Here is a 23,921-nt window from a genome sequence, read left to right on the forward strand (position 1 = left end):
GCCAGCAGAGCAAATGCCACTCCTTGAGCTCTGCAAGGACATGGCAGGATAGAGATGGTGTCACTGAATACAGATACACAGGTGGGATGAATATGGTTCACTCTGCCCACTGCCTAATTTTCAACCTCTGCGCCTCAAGCAGAGATCAGAAATGTTTGCTCACACGTGGTTTTACCAAAGCAGAAATAACAACCACCTAGGAAATGCATATGAATTATCTTCTAAAATGCATTTTTCATCTGAAAAAAAAATAACTATATAAAACCAACATGTTTTTTCTGAGCAAACTTGTCCTTGTAAACAAAATCATTTGCTCTTTAATTCCGTCAGCCCAGAAGAAAGAGGAAAAGAAAGAGAAGATGGGCTTTTCTTCCAGTTCTCCTGATTCCAACAGAGCAGTAATTCAAATACTAAATGCAGAGTCACAGATATCTTTTTACTAGTAGGAGTTCTTAAAAATCTAACATCTTTGTTTTAAGCATACAGACCTTTTCTCATAAATGATACAGCTTTTGATTTAATATCCTCTCTCAGCTGCCTGGTTTTAGTCAGGTATTGCAAAACATAAACATTTGGAGCAAAATTGATCATATTCTGTTCACCGCAGCCATAAGGCATCTTAATCAATGATGACAAACCATTAATAGAAGGTCCAAGTAAATCACCTGAAAGATAAAATTTAATTAAAATAAATTAAAGCCTATTGCAAATAAATGCATACCTCACACATAAAGGGTGGTATCATCTAAACTGGGAGAAAATATGATACATTAGGAACGTTTGTACTAAACGCCACTAACCAGGCAGAAAAGATATTTCATCTTCTGATCAACTTTGTGCCCACTGACCCTTCTCCCCACAGATCTTTCCAACTACAGAGTAATTTCAAAGAGCCACCATTAAAAAAAAAAAAAAAACAAAACAAAAGATACAAAATACATTTAATCCAGGAAAATGTTTCAGTAATGGTACATATTTGGAACTTCCTGGATTTCTTCTCTCACCCACAGTTAATCAAAGTCTAGAAACAACAATGAGTCGGGTTCTAGGTTTTATTCTGCAGACAAGCAGAATTAAAAGAGGATACTAGCAAACTTTGCAGGACCTTCCTTATTAAAATCTAACTCCCTCTCTAACTCTGAAAATGCATAGTCAATACCATAATATCATAAATTAAACAAATTAAAGGAATAACTCCATGCATGAGGTCTTCCTATGCTTAGTCTAATGCATGATCGTAAATTATTTTGAATTAATGATTCAACCTATTAATATAGAAATTTAATAAAAATCAATGCAGTTCCCTAAAAACCAATAAAGCAACAGCCATACTGGACAAAATCTTGTAAGGGTCTTCCAGCAGTGACTCTGAGAGAAGCTCTGGCAAATCCTGCTGGGGTAGCTTAGATTATTACACACCAGCCTCCCTGCTCTACTTGACAGAGTTTATGACTTCCAGTTACTACTGACAACTGCTCTGTTCTTTAAAAACCACCTATGCCTGCAGTGGAAGATGTCAGCAGCTGGATTATGGACACATGTATCTAAGATACTGAGTTCAACAAAAGTCCAGCAGGCAAAAAACTGTTTAAAAAAAATATAGCTGACCAGTAAATAATAAAGATGGAAACAGAGTAAGATAATCCTTACCAACAGCAGTGACTTGCACTCTCTCACTGCCACTTACAACATCAGAGGGAAAAGTGAAATCCAAAGTTTTTGAAACTGCTTGTGGTTTATTCCCAGTCAAATCCAAAAGGACTGTCTGAGAATATGTCTGTTCAAATCCTTCAGCCTACCAAAATAAAGACAGGATTATTGCAGTCTCCAACAGTTTGTTGTTTTTAGGACAGGAGTTGTGTGGTTACTGTACTGAGGGATCTAAAACACTGTCAGGTATTTTGTGCTGCTTGCTAACACATCAAGAACCTGAGCTATTGGCCCATCCAAACAGACACAGAAATGTTTTTCTTATAAAGACCTACCTTTGCTATTTGCTTCTCGAGACCAGGTATCAACTACAAAAGTACACCCGCAAAGTCAATGACAGCATCTCTGATCCCAGTGGGCTGCATGCCAAGCATGGAGCTCCATGGCTGAGCACGTGCCAAGGCCTGAGGTGGTACCATTCGTGCTGTCTGCAACCCTACAGCCTGTCATACATGGAGGACTTAAACTGAAGTTAGGTACGTGACCATAAAGGGTTCGTTTCCCCATGCACGCAAAATCACTTGAGAAAAATTGTCCTTGAAGCAGAGAAAATAAATGGGTTTCTTTCCTCAGCCTACACCTTAGTCTAGCAGGCTTTCACTCTCTTCTGCACAACTGGACTTCAACAGAAAGGGCAGTCAGTGGCTCCACCTGAAAACAGCTCACAACCCTGCAGGCTAGTGGTTTTAAGAGGTCTAAGGAAAGGCTGAGAGAGCTGGCTCTGTTCAGCCTGGAGAAGAGAAGGCTCAGGGGAATATCATCAATGTGTATAAATACCTGAAGGGAGGGTGTAAAGAAGATGGAGCTAGGCTCTTCTCAGTGGTGCCCAATAGCAGAATACAAGGCCACGCACAGAAATTGCAATAAAGGGCTTTCCTTTTAAATATTAAAAAATACTTTTAACTGTGAGGGTGTTCAAACACTGGAATAAGATGCCCAGAGCGGTTGTGAAGTCCCTGTCCTTGGGGATATTAAAAACCTGAGTGTACATAGTTCTGAGCATCCTGCCGTAGTTGATCCTGCACTGAGTGGGAAGGTTGGACTACTCCCTTCCAACTTCAACTATTCTCTCATTCTATGATGTTAAGCATTTATTTTAGGATAGATGTACAAATATCTACCAACTTCCACTGAAACAGAGCCTAACATGAATCATACTTAGATGTCCAAAGTTAGGCAAGTCTTATCAGTTTCTGGTTTATCAGAAAGTCTGGGGGCTAAATTTCCACCACTAGCAAAATATAGAAATGTTCATATAAAATAGGCTTTGAACTAAAGCCAGGCAAAATTGATTGCACTTATCCATAACACAGTTATTTGGTCCACTCTCCACAGGTTATTAAGCTAGCCGTAGCTAGCCAGGGGTTCACGGATGCACAAATAGGTTTCACCTTGCTTTCAGAAGCATTTGATGCATTGTCTGTTGTAGAACAGATCTATGTGTTTATTCCTGGAAGGGGTTCTAAAGAATTTTAAAGGAGAAATTATTTTAAAGAAGCATTTCCCACTTAAAGCCACCTGACCCAAAACCAACCTTACAGAGCAAGAGGCAGACAAGTAAATTGGTTTGCCTTTTTGTTGCACTCTGTTGTCTATTTTAGGGAACAATTTATTTCAGGAACAAACCAAGCTGCAGACTGTTTACCTTTACTAAAACTTTCTGGATGATAGCATCAGAAGCAGCAGATGATATTGCTGTCACTTTGATGGGAATCTCTCCCAGCTGTTTCGGCTTGATTGGGAATTGAACCATTTTCCCATCTTCACTTGGTACAGATACAGACTGTTGATTTTCTGTAGCATTTATTTCATTGGATGTTAGAATAATTTCAAAAGCATCATTCATATCCAGGATCACAGTAACCTGTAAATACAGTAACATTTGCAATACGAAGTGTTACAAGCTGCCATAAGCTGTCGTAAGCTGCCACCTTTCTTGTGTATAGAGAAATAGCTTTATGAAAACAAAGCTACTTATGAAAATAAATAGCCCACTGAAGAAAATATTAAAGTTCTCACAAGAGAAAGATGTGGTCTCCACTGGTGATGAAAACCCTACAGTGTCTAGTAACATTCAAGTACAAAGAGACTGTTATTTTACCTCAGCTTCTTCTTTCAAATAATTAAAGATGTTCACTTCCAAAATGAACTGCTCTCCTCTGATGACAGAATATGGAAGGTTCAGGAAAATGAAAAAAGGTTGAAAAGCTTCTAGCTGCAAAACAAAATCAGCAGTGAACACCTACAAACAGATACTAGCAAGAAAACGACTATACAACTTGTCTTCTGATCACTTTCAAATTCAGATGACAGAGTATGTTTACTTGTACTCTACAGTAACAAAATGTATTACTGCAGGGCTGAAGCAGAAGCCAAAGATGCTTCTGGTCGTTAGCACCTTTGTGGGAACTCAGTGGCGCCATTCAGATGAGAGCTGCTGACAGCTTTGACAGGGCAAGTTCTAACAGAGGCACCTGAATTGGGACTAAGAGTCTATCATCTGGCAAGTTTGGAAGCTGTGATCTGTCCTGAGATCTCATTAAGGTAACTGTGAACTGATTTGAGTGCACAAGTAATGGATGATTAAGAATCTGTCCACTGCTCTATCTCCATGTCAATATAGAAACCCATATTGGAATAGAAAATAACTAACTCTCCCAAACTCTGTAATTCACAAAGACCTTAGAATGATGTGTTATTTTGTAAGATTAATCTTGGCATAAGTTCTTTAGTTATATTTCTAAAAATATGTATTTTCTCAATTAAAAGAAAAACTGCAGAAATATACCAGCAAGCAGTTACTTTTATCTGTGAACAGAGGTTTTTGGATGAAGTCTTGGCTCTAAGAAGTCAGTGGTAAGCTCTCATCAAGCTGAATGGGATCAAAATTTCACTGTTTATGAACATCTGTACAGTAAGAATGACTGAAGCATGATACCCTTTTTATTGAAATGTCAACCAAAAATGGTTTTAATTTGGTTTTCATTAAAAAATTCTTCCAAGTGTTTTGAGTTGCAGATCCGAAAACCCTTCAGCTTTCTTTCTAGCTAGCAAATATTCGAACATTTTCTTTTCAAAACTTTGAAAAGTTGTATGCTAAAGCTTTTAGATATTAGACATTAGAGAAGTTCTGATGGAGAATATTTGGTTAGTTCTTAGTTGAGATTTTCCCTATGTACCTACTTTCTTTGTCTTTTTTGTTTGCTTTTCTCTTGCAATACTAAAGTTTTACACTCAGGAATATTCTGGTATATTACAATGAAATACGATAGGGTAAAAGTATCGACACCCTGTGTAGTAGAAGTCAAATAAAAACAAGATGCAAAGCAGTAAATGACATTAAGCACGCAGATGTCACTTATTTATTTCCCCATTACAGTTTTCATGCATTTCTTTCATTTGCCTCTCTGTATGGTACTGATTAACATGTTTCAGCCATATGAACTCTAAGCACAATCTAAACATCCCAGAGAGGGTGAAGTACTGAACAGTGCATGTGGGTGATTATAGTTAAATAATAATCTCAACATCTGTTCTACTTGCAGCCTTCTCAAATTTGAGGATGAAAGGCCAAGTATATATTTCCATACAGTTTGAATCAGAAAACAATTCCTCTTTCTGTCTCATCTCTGCCAAGCCGAGTGAAAGAAACGAGAATCATGATTCCAGTCTCAAAGGAGCCTTAGCCGCAAAATCCAGATCGGGCTCCAAATTCTGTGGTGCAGTTATGATCAGGATGTTCAAAGCACATGTTCTGTGTCTGGTGTAGCAGCCAACTATGAAATCTGGACCTAGATCTCGGTTTGGATCCCAAAAGTTGCCCCTCCCCAAGAATTTGAGGGCATGAGAACATAAATGGGTAAACAGCTGTCTCCAAGCTATGCCTGTACTAGTCCTGGTATCAAGTTGGAAATCTATGACCCAGTACGGCACAGTTTCAACCTTTCTAACCTTAGGCACTTAAGTGGAGTTGTGTCAGTTAGGAACATAGTTTCTCTAGGATATTTACATAATGAATGGAAGGAGATAACCACCTTCAGAGGATTATTCAACGTATATAAAATACTAGCTAAATGAGACTTCAAAAAGTAATTCCTATTTTAAACAGGCTAAATAACTCTGTCTAAGAGCTGTTTCCATGAATACCGAGTGAGCCTAAGACAACTGCACTTGTACATTGAGAATCTCAGGTTAGAGATCTAACCTGAAGAATGCTGAATTTAACTTAAATTGCTGAACTCCTTGAACACTTGGAAGCACAAAAAGAGCCTCAGGAGACAGGAACTTGGCAGCAAGAAGTACCTCATCCCACTGCTGGCTCTCAGTGTCCACTCTGCTCCTCAAACTAAGTCACCCAAAAAGTAGCACCTATGTTTAGTCCAAGACTGATTTTGACAGATAAACAAAAGCAAGGCCAGAATTTAGTCTTTAAGCAATTCACCCATCCTCCCTCCTGGGGTAAGTGTTAGCAGAGCAGTGCAGTGGCATGACCTTTCCAGCAGACAATGTGCCTCTCTCATCCCAGCCCCCTCTTCCCAGCTAATCTGCACAAACCTCCCTGAATGCACTATCAACTCATGGAAAGCCCTCTTGGCAGAGGCAAGAAAACATGGAAACACACGTGGAGCAGAGCAGTGGCATGATCTTTCCAGCAGACAACGTGCTTCTCTCATCCCGGCCACCTCTTCCCAGCTAGTCTGCGCAAACCTCCTTGCATGCACTATCAACTCATGGAAAGCCCTCTTGGCAGAGTCAAGAAAACATGGAAACACGCTGTCCTCAGGCAGTCATTCCCCCTTTCTACATAGGAAGATTCTGAAGTGGGCACATCCTGAAAGTGCTCTAACAAAAAAACTGCTCCAGCAGAAATAGGCACCTAAGTATCTGTGTAATGTCTGAGATATTTATATGAGCAGGAAGGGGAGGCAGATATGTCTTCAGTGATGTTTTCTTTTCAGTTTGAATACACACAGCTTCTCGATCACTTTATTAATATAAGGAAACAGCTGCTCTTAGAACTAAAATACAGCTTCCAGTAATAACCTACAGTGTTACCAGCATTTAAAGGAGAACTGTGTAGTGCCACGTACCTCCACGGGAGCAGTCGTCACTCCAAGCCCGCTGTTTTCAGACATCACAAAAGCACTGGCTACCCAGGATGTGATGGTATCAGGTACAATGACTTCCATTGTGGTGTCTGTGTCAGATCTGATGGCAGAAGGGGAGAGCAGACTTTCAAAAGCATCCATTTACAGACATCAGTAAGTGAACACAAATGTTTAAAGTGCATCAAAAATTAAGTCCAAACTCTTGGCAGGAAAAGCTGATTATCTTTTTTCTTTTCCTAATAATTTAGAAATGGTTGTGATGGAATCAAAATGATTAAAAATAAATTAAATTATTTTAAATTACATGAATTGAAGGTAATTACATTGACTCATATTACATGTAATCAACTTTTACAGATCCTTGAAAATAATCCCAGATGACAGTTGCTTCCCAAACTTCTCAGCTGTGAAAGAATACAAGATTTGTGCTTCACGACACAGCTCAGATTTCACCACCATTTGACAGTTTGAACCGCTCACTGAATTAGGTGCAGACAGGAACAGATTTCCCTTTCTGGGCTAATCACCATCTTCTCATGTACTGTAGAGAAAAAGACTGGGTGTCCCTATCTGTTATCTCCCTGCCTGTAAAAGGAAGAGAGTTTCTTTTGTCTCCAGAATTTTTACCTAGTTTCTATTGAAACTACAAGGCCTTCAGTCAGGCATTGTCCTATTTTGTGCAGTTGTACACCACCTCATTTGGTGGGTGTCCAATCTCACTTGTGGCCTCTAGGTGGTAGTAGAATATAAATAATACTACATTTTTAAGCAGTGTTCTTCAGTACCAGTGCAGAATGCTACTAAAACCTACAAAATAATAACGGCAAGTGTAAATCAGTTTCCATTTGCTTCTAATCTTGTACCTAGTTTTAGTGTCGATCCAAAGCCAAGTCTCTGGAAAATGTGTCCTCACATAAAGATTGCTGAAATCAGGAGGTCCATTTTTAGATACCGGCATATCACCACCGAAACCATCCTCTATGGGTATCATTCCACCATCTACAAAATAAAAAATATTGTCCTAACTACAAATATCTAGGTTTAAGAAAAACCAAATTAATACAGTTAAGAAAAGTCAAATTAATATAGTGTTTGGAGTATAATCTATAGCTTTGTTACATGTGGTAACACTACTCCATGACATTAGGAAATACTTTTTTTTCTTACTTGTTTTTTTAAGAATAAAAAAAAGTTTCACACCAACTTAAATTTCTACATGGCCTCTCTGGAGTGCTTATGGAAGTGGTGTAATATGTCTACATATGACAAACCACTGCAACATGTATCAACTAGAACTGCAAATAAAAACTCCATTCACCCTCAGACCTTTAACCGGTAGTGTCGCTCAGGACAGCAGCAAAACCAACATTTTTCAAATACTAGTCATATGCATTTTGCATGTCTTGAACCTTGGAAACGGTAATGGTTTGCAAGGCTAGATGCAGCCTGTATGCAGTACAGTAAGAAGACCTAATAGGGGCCCTAACCCATGGACCTCCTTCCCCACTCAGTAAATTAGATATGGCTACATTTATTTTTATTACTTACAAAGAAAATGTTCCTTATCCTCTTCTAGAACTGCATCAGTTGATACCCACAGGCTGCATTTCTGGATAAAATTTATACAGTATATCTCAATACAGAACATTCAGGACATCAACAGTGCTTATCTGTTTTCTTTTTCTTTTCTTTCTTTTTAAGAAAATAAAGTCGTCATAATAAAGCAATCATAGAACTAAAGCAAGTAATATACAGGAACCAACAAAACCAAGATCACCTGGATCTGAATATTGCCTTAATGACTGAAAACTTTTCAAAGGGAAGACAATACCAAGCATAAAGCAATCCGTACTTATGAAAGTATAAACATATTTCTTTGCATTCAGAGTATTTACATATTGATAAATTTCACAATTCAAAACCCATATAAGCCATGAAAACAGTACATTGTCTACAGTCCCAAACTTTTAAAAGTGCATTTTCTTCTAGCAAGTGAAATGCAAATCACTAAGCAGTAAAAAATCCCAGTTTAAAATTAAAAAAAAAAAAAAAAGGTACCTGAAAGACACCAAAAGAACCTCTGACAAGGGGGAAATATTGCACTGTGCTGTATAAATTGAGCTCATGGAAGACCTAAGACAAGAAAAACAAAAGCATCCAAAGAGTGAATGCAAACTCACATTTTTCAGAATTTTCACTGCTGTAGATGCTAATTCATAGAGCTGTACCCAAAGCAGCAGCTCACTTAGTTCTCATGTCAAAGAGAAGAGAATCTGTGACAGGATGAAGGGGATTAGGCTGCAATGGTTTAATGATTAATGGAAGAGTAACAAAGACTATATAAGCCTAAAATAGGAGCCTACAGCCCACTGATATTCTACGGCACTTAGGCTATGTCATTTGAGCACTTTAGGAATGATGTATATTGTCAGTTCTTTCAAACTGTTGAGGCACTTGAGCTTCTGCAAGTAAAGGGGATTCAAAAAGATGAATAATTTATTCTGCTCTTCTAAAACTAAAATCCTTTCTTTATTTTATATTAATAAAGAGCACAAAGCACAAATCATTAGGGAGTTTTTCCTGACTTTTTTGTCTTTCCTGAAAGAAGAAACTGCCAAGTGTTAACTGAGCAGTTTATCAAATGGAAGAACAATAAAGTATTAATTGGAATTAGAAATGCTGAGCCTATTACCTTGTAAAGCCCTAGTCTTTTCTGCTTGCAGAAGTTAAAAAAATTGCATAATTAAGGACAAAAAATCCTGCCCAAAGAACATTACTCATTCAGCATATAAACTGTAACATTTCCATAAACATACATCTTTCACGCACACAAGAATGAAAACCTTTTTTTCCATTTACTTACAGAATCTTCTGTTATGTCACTACTTTCTCCTAGAAGCTTTGTACTTTTATCAACAACTGCAAGTCCAATTACTGATCCTGGTTCTGTTGTAACGATTTTAAGGGAGACTTTCTCAGATGGCTTCACCTTATCTTTGCTCCAAGAAATTTTGATCTAGAAAAAAAGTAAAAACCAGCACTGGTTTAAATTACAGTGATATTTACAGCCACTAACAACTCCAAGGAAGCATTTTCTTAGCTTAATTGGCTATAATTAAGACTCTGGATTTGCTTTTCCTAGGACCTTTGGGAAAATACTATGGCATTCATTTTGCTCTCTTGCTGTCCTAGCTCATCAGTTCCTTGGACTGGTGGGAAGTCAGCATCGGGATCCATTGTCATTTCAACCAGCTCTTAGTATACAAGCAGCAATCTCTTGACTCACATAGATACACCAGTTTCTACAGCTGAGGGCAGTAAAAGAAACGAATTTGCTGTTTATCAATGCAGAACACAGCATGTATTTAGGGAAAGATTACTTCGGGAAAAAATTCAGCCCTCAAAGGTTACAACTTAGTGTTCCACGGTGAGATCAATACAGAAAAGGGATATATGTAATAGGTGCATGGGTAAGGAAGAAGGAAATAAATAGGCTAATACAGGAAATAAATAGGCTAATACAGCATCAGTATGCCTTTCCTGGGGTACTGAAGAGAGGAAGGATCATCTGCTGTAAGGTATTTCTAATGCATCCTATCTCCACTGCATCAGATGACAATGCAGAATTTCTGTTTAAAATTAACGATTTTACTCTTTTCCCTCATCAAAACATCACTACTACAAAGTCTTGAGGTAGAATTTAGCTCCACACTTAAGTTACCTACATTTAGCTATCCACGTTTCAGTTCAGTGGTTAAGCTCCCATCACACACAGAATCAAAAGAAATAATGGAAAGTAGATAGCACTTTGGCTCTCATGAAGCATAAATACGATTGTTGGTGAAGAAAACAGTTCTACAGGCTCCACTGACTGCACTGGCTGTGGGTGGGATTCAGTTACATAAACACTGGCACTTAGTGCCATTTGAGATGTTCAGAGGTATTGAAGACACGTCCAGTGGTACTGCCAGACAGGACATGTAACTTACCCTTCTGGAGCAGGCACTGGAGTCCAGGAAAAGTAACTTAAAACCACACTCTTTTGGGGCAACTGATTCTCTGTAAACTTAGTTTAGACACATAACTCACATACAGAGATGAGACTCAGTCACCTGAAGGCACCTGGAACCACTTGAGATGTCCCACAGCACGCTGCCTGACCCTCAGCTCCCATTCCAGAAAGAGATAGGTCTCCCATAGGACCTTTGAAACATCCACCCATGATGACATCTTGAATACCCTGTGGCCTCTTGGAGGACGCTGGATGTTTGTGCTTAAGCAACTGAATCCTGACCCTACATATAAATAAATGTATTTAGATGTCTGAATCTACATCCCCATCATACCCTTCCTCTGACAAATCTGTGTAATGGTCTCTTCCAAGCACATTCAGTATGGAAATCACAGAGCAACAGCAAACACACTAATGTTGCCAACATAAATGGGATTAACACCATGTCCTTCACTGTAAATGGGCATCAGACTGATTCACGCAGAAAAATGGTTTGTTTCTGGGTACATTGTGACACTGCAGCTCTGTATATTTGATTTTACCGACTCATACAGAAATTAAATGCTTGGCAAGGCTACAAATTACAGAGAAAGTAGCTTTCCACAGTACTGAATTAATTTCAGTGACTAGCATTGAAATGGTGAAATGGAAATAGCTTGAAATTTTTAAGCCTTTGAGATCAGTTCTTTTCTTATGTTACATTTTTTCACTATCCAGTGAAATACAGCAAATACAGTAAGGTTGATATTAAATTCTCACAATTTATCGTCTCAATTTTTCATACTCTCTGTATATACATCAGGATCATGTTTTTCATCCAGAAACTACATTTAATCAAACTGGTATTTTCAAGATCAGGATTTACCTCATTGCTACAAAATATAATGCAATCTTATTTGTGGACACTGCAATCAGTGGAAAGATTTCAATTTGTTTCCAAAAGGCTGAACCAAACTGTTACGCCTTCCTCATTAGAAATATGTTCCTATATCTACCCTAAAACTCCCAAGTTTCAACTAAATTATCTTATTTATTTTCTATTTATTTAGATTCTTCAGACACTGATACATAATAACCATAATCAACAAACAAGTGCTTACAGCTCTCTCACCATCCTGCCTCTCCACTTCCTTATTCTGTGATAAAAACACTCATATCCTGAGTTTGGATAAATCAGGAAGTGAATGGAGACATTTTTCATGCAGGAATAAGACAAACAGCCTCCCTACTGACGTCTGGTTATAAGTGTTAAAGTTTCCATAGGGGAGGAAGAACTTGAACCCGTTGAGAGCCTTTGGGTGGTCTCACTGTAAAAAGTTACAGTGAGGCTTTTATTTGCACAAAGGACAAATCTCATCCTGGTAAGTAAGCTGGAAAAATCAATTCATTGCTGCAATAGTAGTTTTCCCATTCCTCTTCAAGCTTTTTTGAGTTAAAAGCATGCAGTCACATGAAACACAAACACTGGTCACGTTCACTGATGACACACCACCTACAATGTGACCACTGCCTGGCTAGAACAAGGTCTTTATAAACATTTACAGTTCGACACTTCCAGCACTTATGAGTACCTTTCCACTATATATTGGCCAGAGCAATTTTTGGCTCAGTAATTGACCAAACTATTAAAAACCCAAGGAGACGCTGTGGATCTGTTTATGTGGAAAACATAGGGCTAGTAGGAATTTCTTTCAGATATGTAATAACTGGACCCTAACTGCACTGGTATTATCAAAAGTCTTTCCAAGGACTTACACAAACCTCAGATTAGATCCTCAGTGAGGAATTTGTTACAATCCTATGATCTAAAATACTGTTTACCACGCAACAAACAGACAAAAACATGGTCTCAGACTCAAGTTCAATATAGTTACCTTGTCATCCAAAACAGGCTGAATGGGGACAGTGAGAGCATCATTTACAACCACTCCAAGCTCATCAATGTAGAATACAAGTATACATGCCAAAGGAGCCCAGGAATTTTCTGCTGTTAAAGTGAATGTTTTTGCAGCCTTCGTGCCAAAAGCCATAATTTGTTCCTTGGATAACACCTGAAAGGGAAAAATGAAACACTCAATCTGTTGGTATCTCAATATGTCATAAGCTCTGCAATTCCTTCTACAAAGACCTGTTAAAAGAAGAGACATATAGCTGTGATTTTTTTTTTTAAACTATAGTGGTTGACCAGTTCTATAAGCCCGCTAACATGTTCCAGTCAAAAACAGGCATTCATTTTACCAGATCAGAGCTAGTCTGAAGGTACCTCAAAATACCTGGAGTTCAGGCCCACAGCATTAACTTTTTCACTTTAAATCTGCTCCCATTGGACCATACCACTTAATAATGAAGACAGAGCCATGAAGGGCAGTTTCCTGCCTTTGAGTGCATGGACCTGATTTTTTTAAAATACTCTAGAGAGTGTTTCTATATTAGAAAATACACATGAACACCCACATTTTATATTGTCCTAAGGTTTTCCTTATTTAGTTTACTATTAAAGTCTCTGAAAGAAAAAGAATTGTAGTTATCATGATCATTATGGTGTAGACTGTGCACAAGACAGGCATGTGTTAAGGACAGGATGGGAGACTAATGATGGTATATATAATAAACCCTCTCCCCTGCCCCCTCTCCCGTCGCAGGTGCTCTGCACAGTTAGAGACAGTATTGCTCTGTCTCACACATCTGCAAGCACAGATAACCCAACACCCAAATCAGAGACACGCTTCTCCCAGAGAGTGCCTCCTTACAATGCCAGGGGCATTTCTGCTAGGTAGCAAAACGGAGCTCTCTTTCTGAAAGGACCATCCTAATGAAAATGAAGTTTTTGTGCCACCTCTTTCACAAAGCACAATAAAAAATGCTGAATCTCTCTAACGTTCAATCACATTTCACTCACTGGAGTATTTCTCAAGTTGGTAAAAGTCATCTTGGACTGTCCCCGTATGTAAAACCAGTAACTTACCAGATAGTGGAACTCTCTCACTGGCTTGTTGCTTGCAATGCTCAGCTCAAAAGGCTTTCCAGCCTAGGAAAAGCATACGATTCATATGGATGAGTAGAGAAACATGATGAGTAACTTGAACGGTTCTTATCTTGGCAAGTTTTGTCTCAGACTGTACCTTTATATCCTGGCTCTTTGTTTTCACCTGGAGGTAAGTCTGGCTGGGAGAGCTGAACACATCATAAACACCTATGTCAGTCCTACTGCTGAGGAACTCTGCCTGTGAGACAACGCAAAGCAAAGCTCTTAACAAAACAGCAAAGTATGTGTGATGTTCACGTATGTGGTACTGTTTACAAGAGCATGGTAGCCTTAATGACAGTACAGGACCACTTTACTGCTTGCTTTGGGTATCTGTTTCAGTTTTTCCCTTGCTATCTTGGTGTAATTATTAGATCACATTTAGACAGAATCTGTCACTTACTTTCCAGCTCTAACATGAATATGAGGTAAGGAAAAGAGCAGCAGGTGACATATCAGCTCTTGCAGACAGCAGGAACAGCATATCATTGATCACAGCGCGCTCAATTTGGTGTGTTGCTGCTCCAAAGCAACATATTACAAAGTAATACCTGAACTCTCAGAGTTTTTGTATCTGACAGGATTGGAAAATCAATATCAATTATTCCATTTTCTGGGACCGTGTAATTCAGGACATGAACTGTCAGATTTCTTTCCTCTGTTGCCTCATTCTCAAGGTGAGAAAGTGAAGAGTGGTGAAAAAGCAGGTCTGACTGTTGTACAGTAATTGTGACAAGATTCTGCCTCTCTTCAGCTGTCAGCTGGTTGCTATCAGAACGTGTCACCTTTAGCTAAAAACAGAAAGAAAGAAAACACCCATCAAACAGGGTAAAGCTAAAATGCACAATGCATAACACGTAACAATATATTTGCGCTCACATCGTGTCAAAAAACAAGGGCACCCTCACATTTCTCACACATTAGTAACTTTATTTTTAATCCCTTGTGAGCACTGCAGGTAGGCAAGTCAGCCAAGAACAAAATTATTCATAACTCCAGGGAGTAAAAAAAGAGCAAAAGCAAAGCAGATGAAACTGAAAGGTGACCTGCCTTTCAGCTCTCCCAGTGACTCTTCTTGTTGAAAATGCTTGTCTCTCAGGCAAATTATACATATCCTACCTACAGCCTGAGCGTTTAACGTTATCACTTGTACCTCACCACCACAACAAAGGACAACCTAACATTACATCACGTGCAGGAAAATGTGTCAGATGAGCAGAGATGGTGCTGAGTCAGATGTCTTTATGGATTCATCAAATGAGCTGAAGAAAAGACTTAAAAACAGGCCCAAAATTGATAGTCTGCAACTTTTTCACTCCAGCATCCATCAATCAGCACTACAACTTACATCAACCTTTATTCCCACATTCAAGCAGATTCTCATCCAGAGTAAAACCATTCTCCTTCTGCATTACACACTCCAAAAATTCAACCTCTACATTTAAAGCACCAAACTACTGTTTCCCTTTTCTTTTTCAATCCAGAGGTCCATTGCTCCATTACCTCTCCTCCTCTGCCATTATTTTCCTATGCTCTCTCTGTACAGCATATGCAGATCTCCACTTACTAGTAATAGCAGCAGTTGTTCCTTCACACTCCTCTGGGAACATAACTGATACCTTCTTCTCTGCCAGCTGCAAGCATTGCTAAATGCCTCAGCTACCTCTCATTCAGCTCATCTTTGGAAGAGGAAGAAGAAGCAGGTCAGAGCTGGAGTCAAACTGGGATGCTGGCAAGCAAAATGAAAAGGACGAAAACCAAAGACCCAAATGATCAGACTAGCACAAAGCTATGGCTTGAGCCAATCTACCCTGTAAGTGTATATTCAGCCTGTTTTATTGGTATTGCGGTCTGATTTCTAGACAGTAAAGGCTCAAGAATTGTAAAGTCGATTCCTCTTTTCAAGAAAAATGCAGTGATGCAATATGCTACCTGTGCTAAATTTAGAAATACTGAATGCAGGCTATGGACAGCATGAAGAACATAAAATACTTCTATGAGAGGACTGCAGACGGTATGAGAAAGACAGGACAGAAGGCAGAAAAGACACTTCCACTTGAGAGCAATGAGGTCTGATGAGTTTTACTGAATTTTGTAACAGCTGTTTAACTTTTTATATATATATATGCATTATATAAAGTATATATTTGTGTGTGTGTATACACACACACTTTCATACACAAATATTATTAAGAGGGTTGGGACTCAGTAACTACTCTATTGTTTTAAAGCACAGTCACCTAATGGAAAACAATCAGCTAGAAACGGAAAAGATTTCTCTTCCATAAGAATGCTGACAAACTATACTCACATATCCTGCCAACACCGCAGCATTCCCTGCCACTTTATCCTTTTCTAGAGCAAAACGCCTCTAAGTTTAGTATTTGCTGGTACATATCATGAAAAAGAGGTAATTTGAAAACAAATCTGTAAATTACTTAAAAATCCGAGGCAAACTTCGGCATCTAAGCAAAAATACAGGAGAAGTCACATTTGTTTATACACAGATCATAATAAAACAAAAGAACTTACAGTGGCTATGAAGTTCAGAGAAGGTTTTATAACTCTAGAGTAGTCCATAAATTCAATAAAATAGTCACTTTGCTTTGGAAATATGATGGTACTTGAATTTTGGGAGATTCCTGTTGAATAATTGTATGTATTTAGACAACATGCTTTTAACATACATATTCCTTTAGCAGCAATACTACTTACTGTCCATAATTTTTAAATAATTCTATCATATTTTTCACCATTTCCACTCCTATCGCTCTTCATCCTTCCAGCTAAGGATCAGTACAAAGGTGGTACATGTACTGGTACTGGTCTTCGACAACACTAAATAAGCCATACCACGTAGTGCTCTACTCCATGCAGACTATGTCAGAATGACACAGGGCAGGAACTTACGAATCCCAAATCAGCCAACTTCACCTTGTTGGGGTTTCTACAGAAAGTCTGTAATGAAACCTAGTTTCTGGGACAGGCAGTAATTTTGTACAAATGATTTTTTTCTAATATGCAAGGTACAGTGGAACATGAACTTACAAAAAGGCTCAGTTTGCAAATCAGCTGGTCTAGAAGGGGGTAGAGAGTGGACAATATGGGGCCAGAGAACTCTTTCTACTGATGTGGTTTACAAACAAGTAAGATAAGTTTATGATTAAACTTAAGTTTGTAAGACTCAGGCTAATGCTAGCAATTCTTTATGCCTGCTCTTCTCATCAAAAGTGATCAGTCATTGACATCAAGCCCCCACCTAAACATATTTCTTGGTTATTTAATAAATCATTTAGCGTAGAACTGTATTCAACTGAGTTAACAGCTAGTTAAACTATTTAATATCTAGGCAAGCAACAGTTCAGATAATATATTTTTTCAGATAATATATCTGCATGTAGATGGTTTGTACTGCCATCAGCACATGATGCTTTTCTAGCACTCCAAGCCCTTCCACATAGCAGTAAGCTCTTCCAGCACCACCTACTCTTTGGATTTCTCTCAGAAGACATCAGACAGCCACATACCTGTGAGCGACTCGGTGACCACCGCGATAATTTCTATTGGCTCTGTGTAATCACCGTCACCTTGGTGCCACAACTGATCAGCATTCAAGTTTTGCAACATAAGCTTGTTACAGGTTACATTCACAGATCCATTTATCTGCAATGTAGAAAAAGAAAACAAAATGTTGAGCCAGCAAAGCCAAGGACACCTTTCCATCTACAACAGCTTATTTCTGGTTAAGTCCTGTAGCTCTCTCCACACAGGAGTTCTGGAGTGTCAACACCAGAAAATTATGAACACTGACTTTTAGTATTTGCATTCAGTAACCATTTTTATTAAATCCAGAGGAAGTTCATTACTTTTTAGAGTCAACAATGCCTTATGAAGAAAGTTACTTTTTTTTTTTCCTAGTATCTAGAATTATTCACTTCTACATGGTCAGAGCAGTGGTGCCTATGCTTTACAGAAAAATACAATGAACAGGTCCCTGCCTGAGGAGGGGGCTATACCCTATCCAACATCCCTGAGATCAGAGTTTCTGTAGGCTAAGTGCTGTTGAAGGCAGTGAAGTCAGCCAACAGCCGAAGTCAAACAACAGAAAACAACAGGCACACCATTTAGCAGAAATTGAACCTGTTTTAAACATAGTCCACAGCTCAAAAGTAAAATGCCTGATTTTGCAAGAGGATGCTATGAATCTATCACCACTTTCAAGTCTTCAGATCAAAACTGCATGCCTTTTTAAATTTCATGCTCCAGATTACAACTAGTACAGTAACTCCAATGTAATTACTAGGCAATTAGTAGGCAAAACGCTTTAGTCTCTACCATGTTAGAGCTCCACCTAGACAATTGCAGTGGCCTCCTCTGGCCTTGTAACACAGGGCTGAGTGTGCAGGGGCACACACGGGGCCAGGGAGCATTCCTGGGCAGGGGTCCTCCATCACCTACGCTGCTACAGTGGCTCCTGGAAAGTTTTTCTACCTGGGCCAACCAGCACTCTCCAAAATAACTTCTGGGCACAGTTTAAGGGACCACAGTGGCCAAGTATCATTCCCAACAAGCAGTCTGAATGTAAACACTTTATTCTGGAAATTAAAGAGAGTTTAACACTATCCATGCAAGTCACTGCATAGACCATGCCAGCTAAACTCAGCACTCAAGAATGGTCCCAGGCATATTTGACCTACAAAAGGAGACACAGGCTTAAAGTCTACAACACTACAAACTGCTAACAGAAGACTCACCTCCATTGTTGTTGTTATATTCCTCTTGTTTGTCCAGTAAGAGACAGAAAGACAAGTGACTGTTACAGTTCCCTTTACTGGCTTTCCATACATGTACCTGAAACACATCAGCCAAAGTCAAACAACGCACCACCTCCAGGGCTTGGGCTCCTGAAGAGCTCTCAAGGCAAAAGATTCTACAAAAATATTTTTCCCTGGCCACAGACATGGCTAGAACACATTTGTACTTTGAAACATGGAGTTTTCAATACTGAAACCACTTTATTGACACTGAAGTCAGAAGCCCAAAACCCAGAGAAGATACACAGTGCTGCTCTTTCCAGCACACGAGCTCTACAAACCTATTACTATTATTATGGGCTGTACCATGTAGGAAAATTAACTATATTAAGCTAAGCTGGAAGCAAGTTATTGATAAAACACGAATGTAGCATCATAACTAATATGCAGTAGAGTTAAACTGGGACGTGGGAAGTGCAAGTGTTTTGCTTCCCAAATGCTGCTAACACAAAATGAGACATCTCAAGATACTTGTATTCAAATTATTTAGTAATCACAGTCCAAAGAAATCATGGCATTATTACACTGCAAACATAATTTGCAGCTGTGCAAATCTGAAAACTGTAACATATTCACTTCTTAGAATGCCATTAGTAGCCTGCAGTCAGTGAGCAGTAATAAAAATAAAAATTTTGTATAAATGTTTTCAAGTTATACATAAGAGAAACCATGACATTATCAGATTCAGACAGAGAAAGTTGAGGGGAACCCAAAATCATTCTAGTCCATCAGTAGTAATACATACAGAGGTGATAACTTTAACTACTTTAAATCATTATGGATTTGATTGGCAACTACTTAAGAACTATCAAAGCTGAAAAGCAGAGGGAAAGAATAATAAAATAGCGTAGTTACAGGAAGAACTCTGCAACACTGCCTTGCACCTGAACTCAAGTCTTTCCAAGCAGACCTAATTACAGTAATAAGCTGCCATGAACCTTGAAATGATACTGCCATTGGGTACCATCCCTGTACTTAATCTAATAATACTCCAGAGATAAGAAAGGAAAAGGGGTTTATGACATCTACAAGTGTAAGGGGCATATAAACTCTTCATATACAGAGGCATTATGCCTATAAAAACAGTCACCAGGAATGAAGTCATTCCCTATAAATAATTATGAACTACCAGTAAAACTTTGGCACTGCTGGGATTCAATCTTAGACAATTCACTGGTGTCCAAGTCTGTACCTGTCTGCTGCAATAAACCCACTTTCAAATACTTTATGAGTATACCTAATGAAGGAGCCAAGTACCCCGTGGAAGACCAAAACTTAGGAAACCAAATTCACATTGGCATATAATGGATTCCAAAAGCAAAGCAGAATGGGGAAAAAAAATTGAGGAAAACTTTTTTTTTAAAAATTGCACCTTATGAGAAACCTAGATGGCTTATAATATCAGGTTGCATTGCCTCTAGGAAAGGAAGCTTTTTCTCAAAAGGCTGAACATTTTATTTAAATATCTTGTTAAACAATCATTTCTGCATTTCACTTATAAATGGAGTGCTTGTTTAGAAGGTATGTATTTTATGGCATTAAATAACCCAGGAAAGACCTTTTATTTCAGGTCTTCTTGAATGAATCTATCAGGTAGTTCTATCTGGCTCTCATTTTCCCAAAATCAAATTAATTTCTATTTGAGATTAATGCATACTAAATTCTTTTTCTAGATATTTGTTCAGCTGAAAAATCAAATATTATTTATACAGTGGTATACAGTGAAGTCTCTTCTAAATTTCTCAAGAGTTTTTAATTCTTCACCCATTTACACGTATAGGTATTTTGATAGGCAGGAGAAGCCTATACTTCAAATCCACAATGTGGATAAATTGGATCAAGAAGGATGTGCATAGAAGTTTGAATAATCTTCCAAGTGGTCTAATAAAATATAGTTGCTCTACCTACAGACCTTGACATGGTACATTGGAGAGCACCATAAAAGAGCCATAAGAACAAAAAAATGCCTCAAAATACACATTACAAGCAAAAGACTCAAGAAATTTTCTGAATAAGGTAGCTAAAAATGTCTTGGCTATAGTCTAGAAATACCTTTACCAGACAAAAAAAACTAACTAGAAGTCTGAAGATCTATCTAACATTGTTACAACAAAATCCAGTAACTAGAAACAGATGCTAGCCAGCTAATTTTGACTAGAAGGCACTTTTTTAGCATTCTAAATCTAAGTTTTCACTTTGATGCTTAGAGGGCCACAATAATTTTCTTAAAGAGTGAGGGTGACAATGGTATCAATGATTTACTTACTTTGCAGTGACAACACCAGTTACATCTTCCTCTCTCAAAGAGTAGTATAATGGTGTTGTTATCATAACATCAAATTTTGGTAAAACTAAAAAAAATAAAAATAAGTAAATTGCAGAAACCATTATATTCACACAAAAATAATATCTTTTTCTTTTTTTTAATAATAAGGTTAAAACATGTAATACCATAAAACCTACTACAGTTTCCTAAGGAATACAAGGTAAGATTTATTTTTAACCCAATCCTATGCATGCCTCAGACTAAGACTTTTTGTTGAAAGGAGAACAACAAGCATCGTAAGAGCAGCCTGCACACAAGCTTGTAAGACTGAAATATAAAACATTTAGCTTATACAGCTTTTACAGAATCATCAGTGTGTTCAGTTTTGGGCCCCTCGCTACAAGAAGGACATTGAGGTGCTGGAGCGTGTCCAGAGAAGGGCGACGAAGCTGGTGAGGGGTCTGGAGCACAAGTCTTATGAGGAGCAGCTGAGGGAACTGGGGTTGTTCAGTCTGGAGAAGAGGAGGCTGAGGGGAGACCTTATCGCTCTCTACAATTACCTGAAAGGGGGTCACAGAGAGGTGGGTGTTGGTCTCTTCTCCCAAGTGACTAGAGACAGGACAAAAGGAAACGGCCTCAAGTTGTGCCAAGGGAAGTTTAGGCTGGATATTAGGAAAAATTCTTTACTGAGAGAGTGGTGAAACACTGGAACAGGCTGCCCAGGGAGGTGGGCATCTCTGCAGGTTTTTAAAAGATGTGTGGATGAGGCACTTAGGGACATGGTTTAGTGGTGGACTTCACAGTGTTAGATTAACGATTGGACTTGATCTTACAGGTCATTTCCAACCTAAACGACTCTATGATTCTATGATCAGCAAGTTCATGATCAGACTTTATACAGATATTTTGGGATGAACACATTGCCTGTATGATCCTGGAAAAACAGGGACAATAACTGCATCTCATAGGCTTAAGATAAGTATTTTAAAGATTGCATGACATCCAGAAACTACAGTAGTAGGTCATTAAAACTACCAAAGATAAACAGGGCAGCTGATAAGATGATGTTTTTCCCAGGACACAGAGTCAGTCAGAGAAGCAAGAGATTTGGAAATTAGACTTTCTGGGAGTATTCAAAAGGTTTGTGCTAGCCAAGGGAAGCTAGTCCAAATTAATGGAGAATCAACTACCAATTTTGGTCACTATTAAATGCCCTTAAGTAATACTTACCATATTCCATCACTTTAAATCTTTGATAATGAACTTGACCCTATTGAAAAAAAATCATATGAGAAAATACATACAATTGTGGTTAGATTAGCAAGTTTTACATACCTTCTAGGCCAAATCCCACCCATATTCAAGTTAAATTACAATTTCTGACATGACGTGATTTTAAATTATGGCTCAACCATTATCAGCTCCTGTTATGGAGCTCCTGTAGGAATCAGTAGTGTGTATTTGCACCACAGAAGAACACACAAGCTCACATGTGCCAAATTTTAAGTATATATAATGAAGAGCTTGTGGAGCTTTCAATCTGCAGACATCTATGTACAGCTCATTTCTGTATAAAAAACCAAATATGCAAGCTAGCTAGCATAAAACTACCTAGCATAAGTGCTCACAGTCATCATGATGAACCATGACTGACCTACCAGCAGTATCTTCACTAGCTCATTTAAAATTAACTCAAGTATCTCTATGCAAACAAGAAGCTCCTACAGTGTTGATCTAGAGGACAAGACCATTTCAAAAGCATGTATAATCTTAAGGTTCTTCATTTACTCAAAAGGCAGCTAAACTTTTGTTACAGTACTTCAGCAGAGATAATCTTGGGTTACATCTTCCTGTCTTCTTTATTTGTTAGTTAAAAATCAATGGAAGAAATAAACAACTATACAATATACTGTTACTTGTATTCTCTTCTATTTTGCTATTTTTCAAATTTTTTCACTTATTTCCTGATTTTCCTCAGGAGGGTATCTGAAAGCATATTCTGGAGTATCTTTGAGATGTGGTACATCAGGTCATATACAGCACATCATTGGGAAATTAATTTTAAAGTTTTTTTCCCACTCTCTGAACATTAAAAATTCAGCAGCTTTTTTTTTTCTTTGGTACAACAATAGTTGACCAAAAAGTCATTGGTAGTCAGCCACATAAATTTTGCTTTTTGTTATCTTAGTCAATTGTTCTTCCTTGCTAAAGTGTGCCAGGGGAGGTTTAAATTGGATATTAGGAAAAAAATTTTCACCGAAAGGGTTATCAAGCATTAGAACAGGCTGCCCAGGGAGGTGGTTGAGTGACCATCCCTGGAGGTATATAAAAGATGCGTAGACGTGGTGCTTAGGGACATAGTTTAGTGGTGGACTTGGCAGTGTTAGGTTTATGGTTGGACTCAATGACCTTAAAGGTCTTTTCCAACCTCTATGATTCTGACCAAGCATGTACGTCATTTGTCTACAGACATATAACCCTCATTCAATGATTTTTTTACAGCATCATACCAAAAGCTGCCATCAGAGGGGAAAGAGCATGAGGTGATTTACCAGCAGCACCTAGAACTGGAGCTCTGAATCTCAGCTGATCTGCTTGACACAGGGATTACACTGGAGCAATGACTTTCCAAGAGGAAAATCTGAGCTCAGCTGGGCTGGAAGAATGGGCTGAGAAACCAAAGGAGTCTCCACTTCCCAAAGGACAGGAAGGGAGCGGCTCCTTTTGAAAGCCTATTTTGCCTCTTCGCTTAGGAGTCTTCTGAGAAATAGAGGAAAGATCAAGAAAGACAACAGTCTGTCACTAGGAGGTGGCTATTTTGAAAGGTTAGTATTGCCAGCTGCTGCTCAGTTGCATGATGAGGTTATGTTGATGTGGAGCTCAGAAGTCTGATTACTTTGATTATCCCTGAGAACAGTGACACCACTACAAGTTGTCATATGTGCTAGAGTATCTCAGTGAACATGGTTTGAAATGTGGGGCAAAG

At 38.5% G+C, this 23,921-nt stretch overlaps 1 protein-coding gene across 1 annotated transcript in view; it reads right to left on the reverse strand.

Moving 5' to 3' along the window:
* Positions 1 to 23,921, reverse strand: part of CD109 (CD109 molecule) — a 79,843-nt gene that overhangs the window by 27,469 nt on the left and 28,453 nt on the right. The window contains exons 6-23 of the mRNA XM_059835496.1: positions 22,166 to 22,205; positions 20,936 to 21,020; positions 18,610 to 18,706; positions 17,383 to 17,518; positions 16,388 to 16,497; positions 14,407 to 14,646; positions 13,953 to 14,054; positions 13,796 to 13,858; positions 12,705 to 12,881; positions 9,682 to 9,834; positions 8,877 to 8,951; positions 8,367 to 8,427; positions 7,682 to 7,817; positions 6,801 to 6,918; positions 3,812 to 3,925; positions 3,356 to 3,574; positions 1,651 to 1,795; positions 489 to 665 (exon numbers count right to left, since the gene is read on the reverse strand). Of these exons, the coding sequence (XP_059691479.1) occupies positions 489 to 665; positions 1,651 to 1,795; positions 3,356 to 3,574; positions 3,812 to 3,925; positions 6,801 to 6,918; positions 7,682 to 7,817; positions 8,367 to 8,427; positions 8,877 to 8,951; positions 9,682 to 9,834; positions 12,705 to 12,881; positions 13,796 to 13,858; positions 13,953 to 14,054; positions 14,407 to 14,646; positions 16,388 to 16,497; positions 17,383 to 17,518; positions 18,610 to 18,706; positions 20,936 to 21,020; positions 22,166 to 22,205 (2,248 nt within the window). The remainder of the gene's footprint in view (positions 1 to 488; positions 666 to 1,650; positions 1,796 to 3,355; positions 3,575 to 3,811; positions 3,926 to 6,800; positions 6,919 to 7,681; positions 7,818 to 8,366; positions 8,428 to 8,876; positions 8,952 to 9,681; positions 9,835 to 12,704; positions 12,882 to 13,795; positions 13,859 to 13,952; positions 14,055 to 14,406; positions 14,647 to 16,387; positions 16,498 to 17,382; positions 17,519 to 18,609; positions 18,707 to 20,935; positions 21,021 to 22,165; positions 22,206 to 23,921) is intronic.

Source organism: Gavia stellata, chromosome 2 (assembly GCF_030936135.1).
Source record: "Gavia stellata isolate bGavSte3 chromosome 2, bGavSte3.hap2, whole genome shotgun sequence".
In the NCBI taxonomy this organism is placed as follows: domain Eukaryota; kingdom Metazoa; phylum Chordata; class Aves; order Gaviiformes; family Gaviidae; genus Gavia; species Gavia stellata.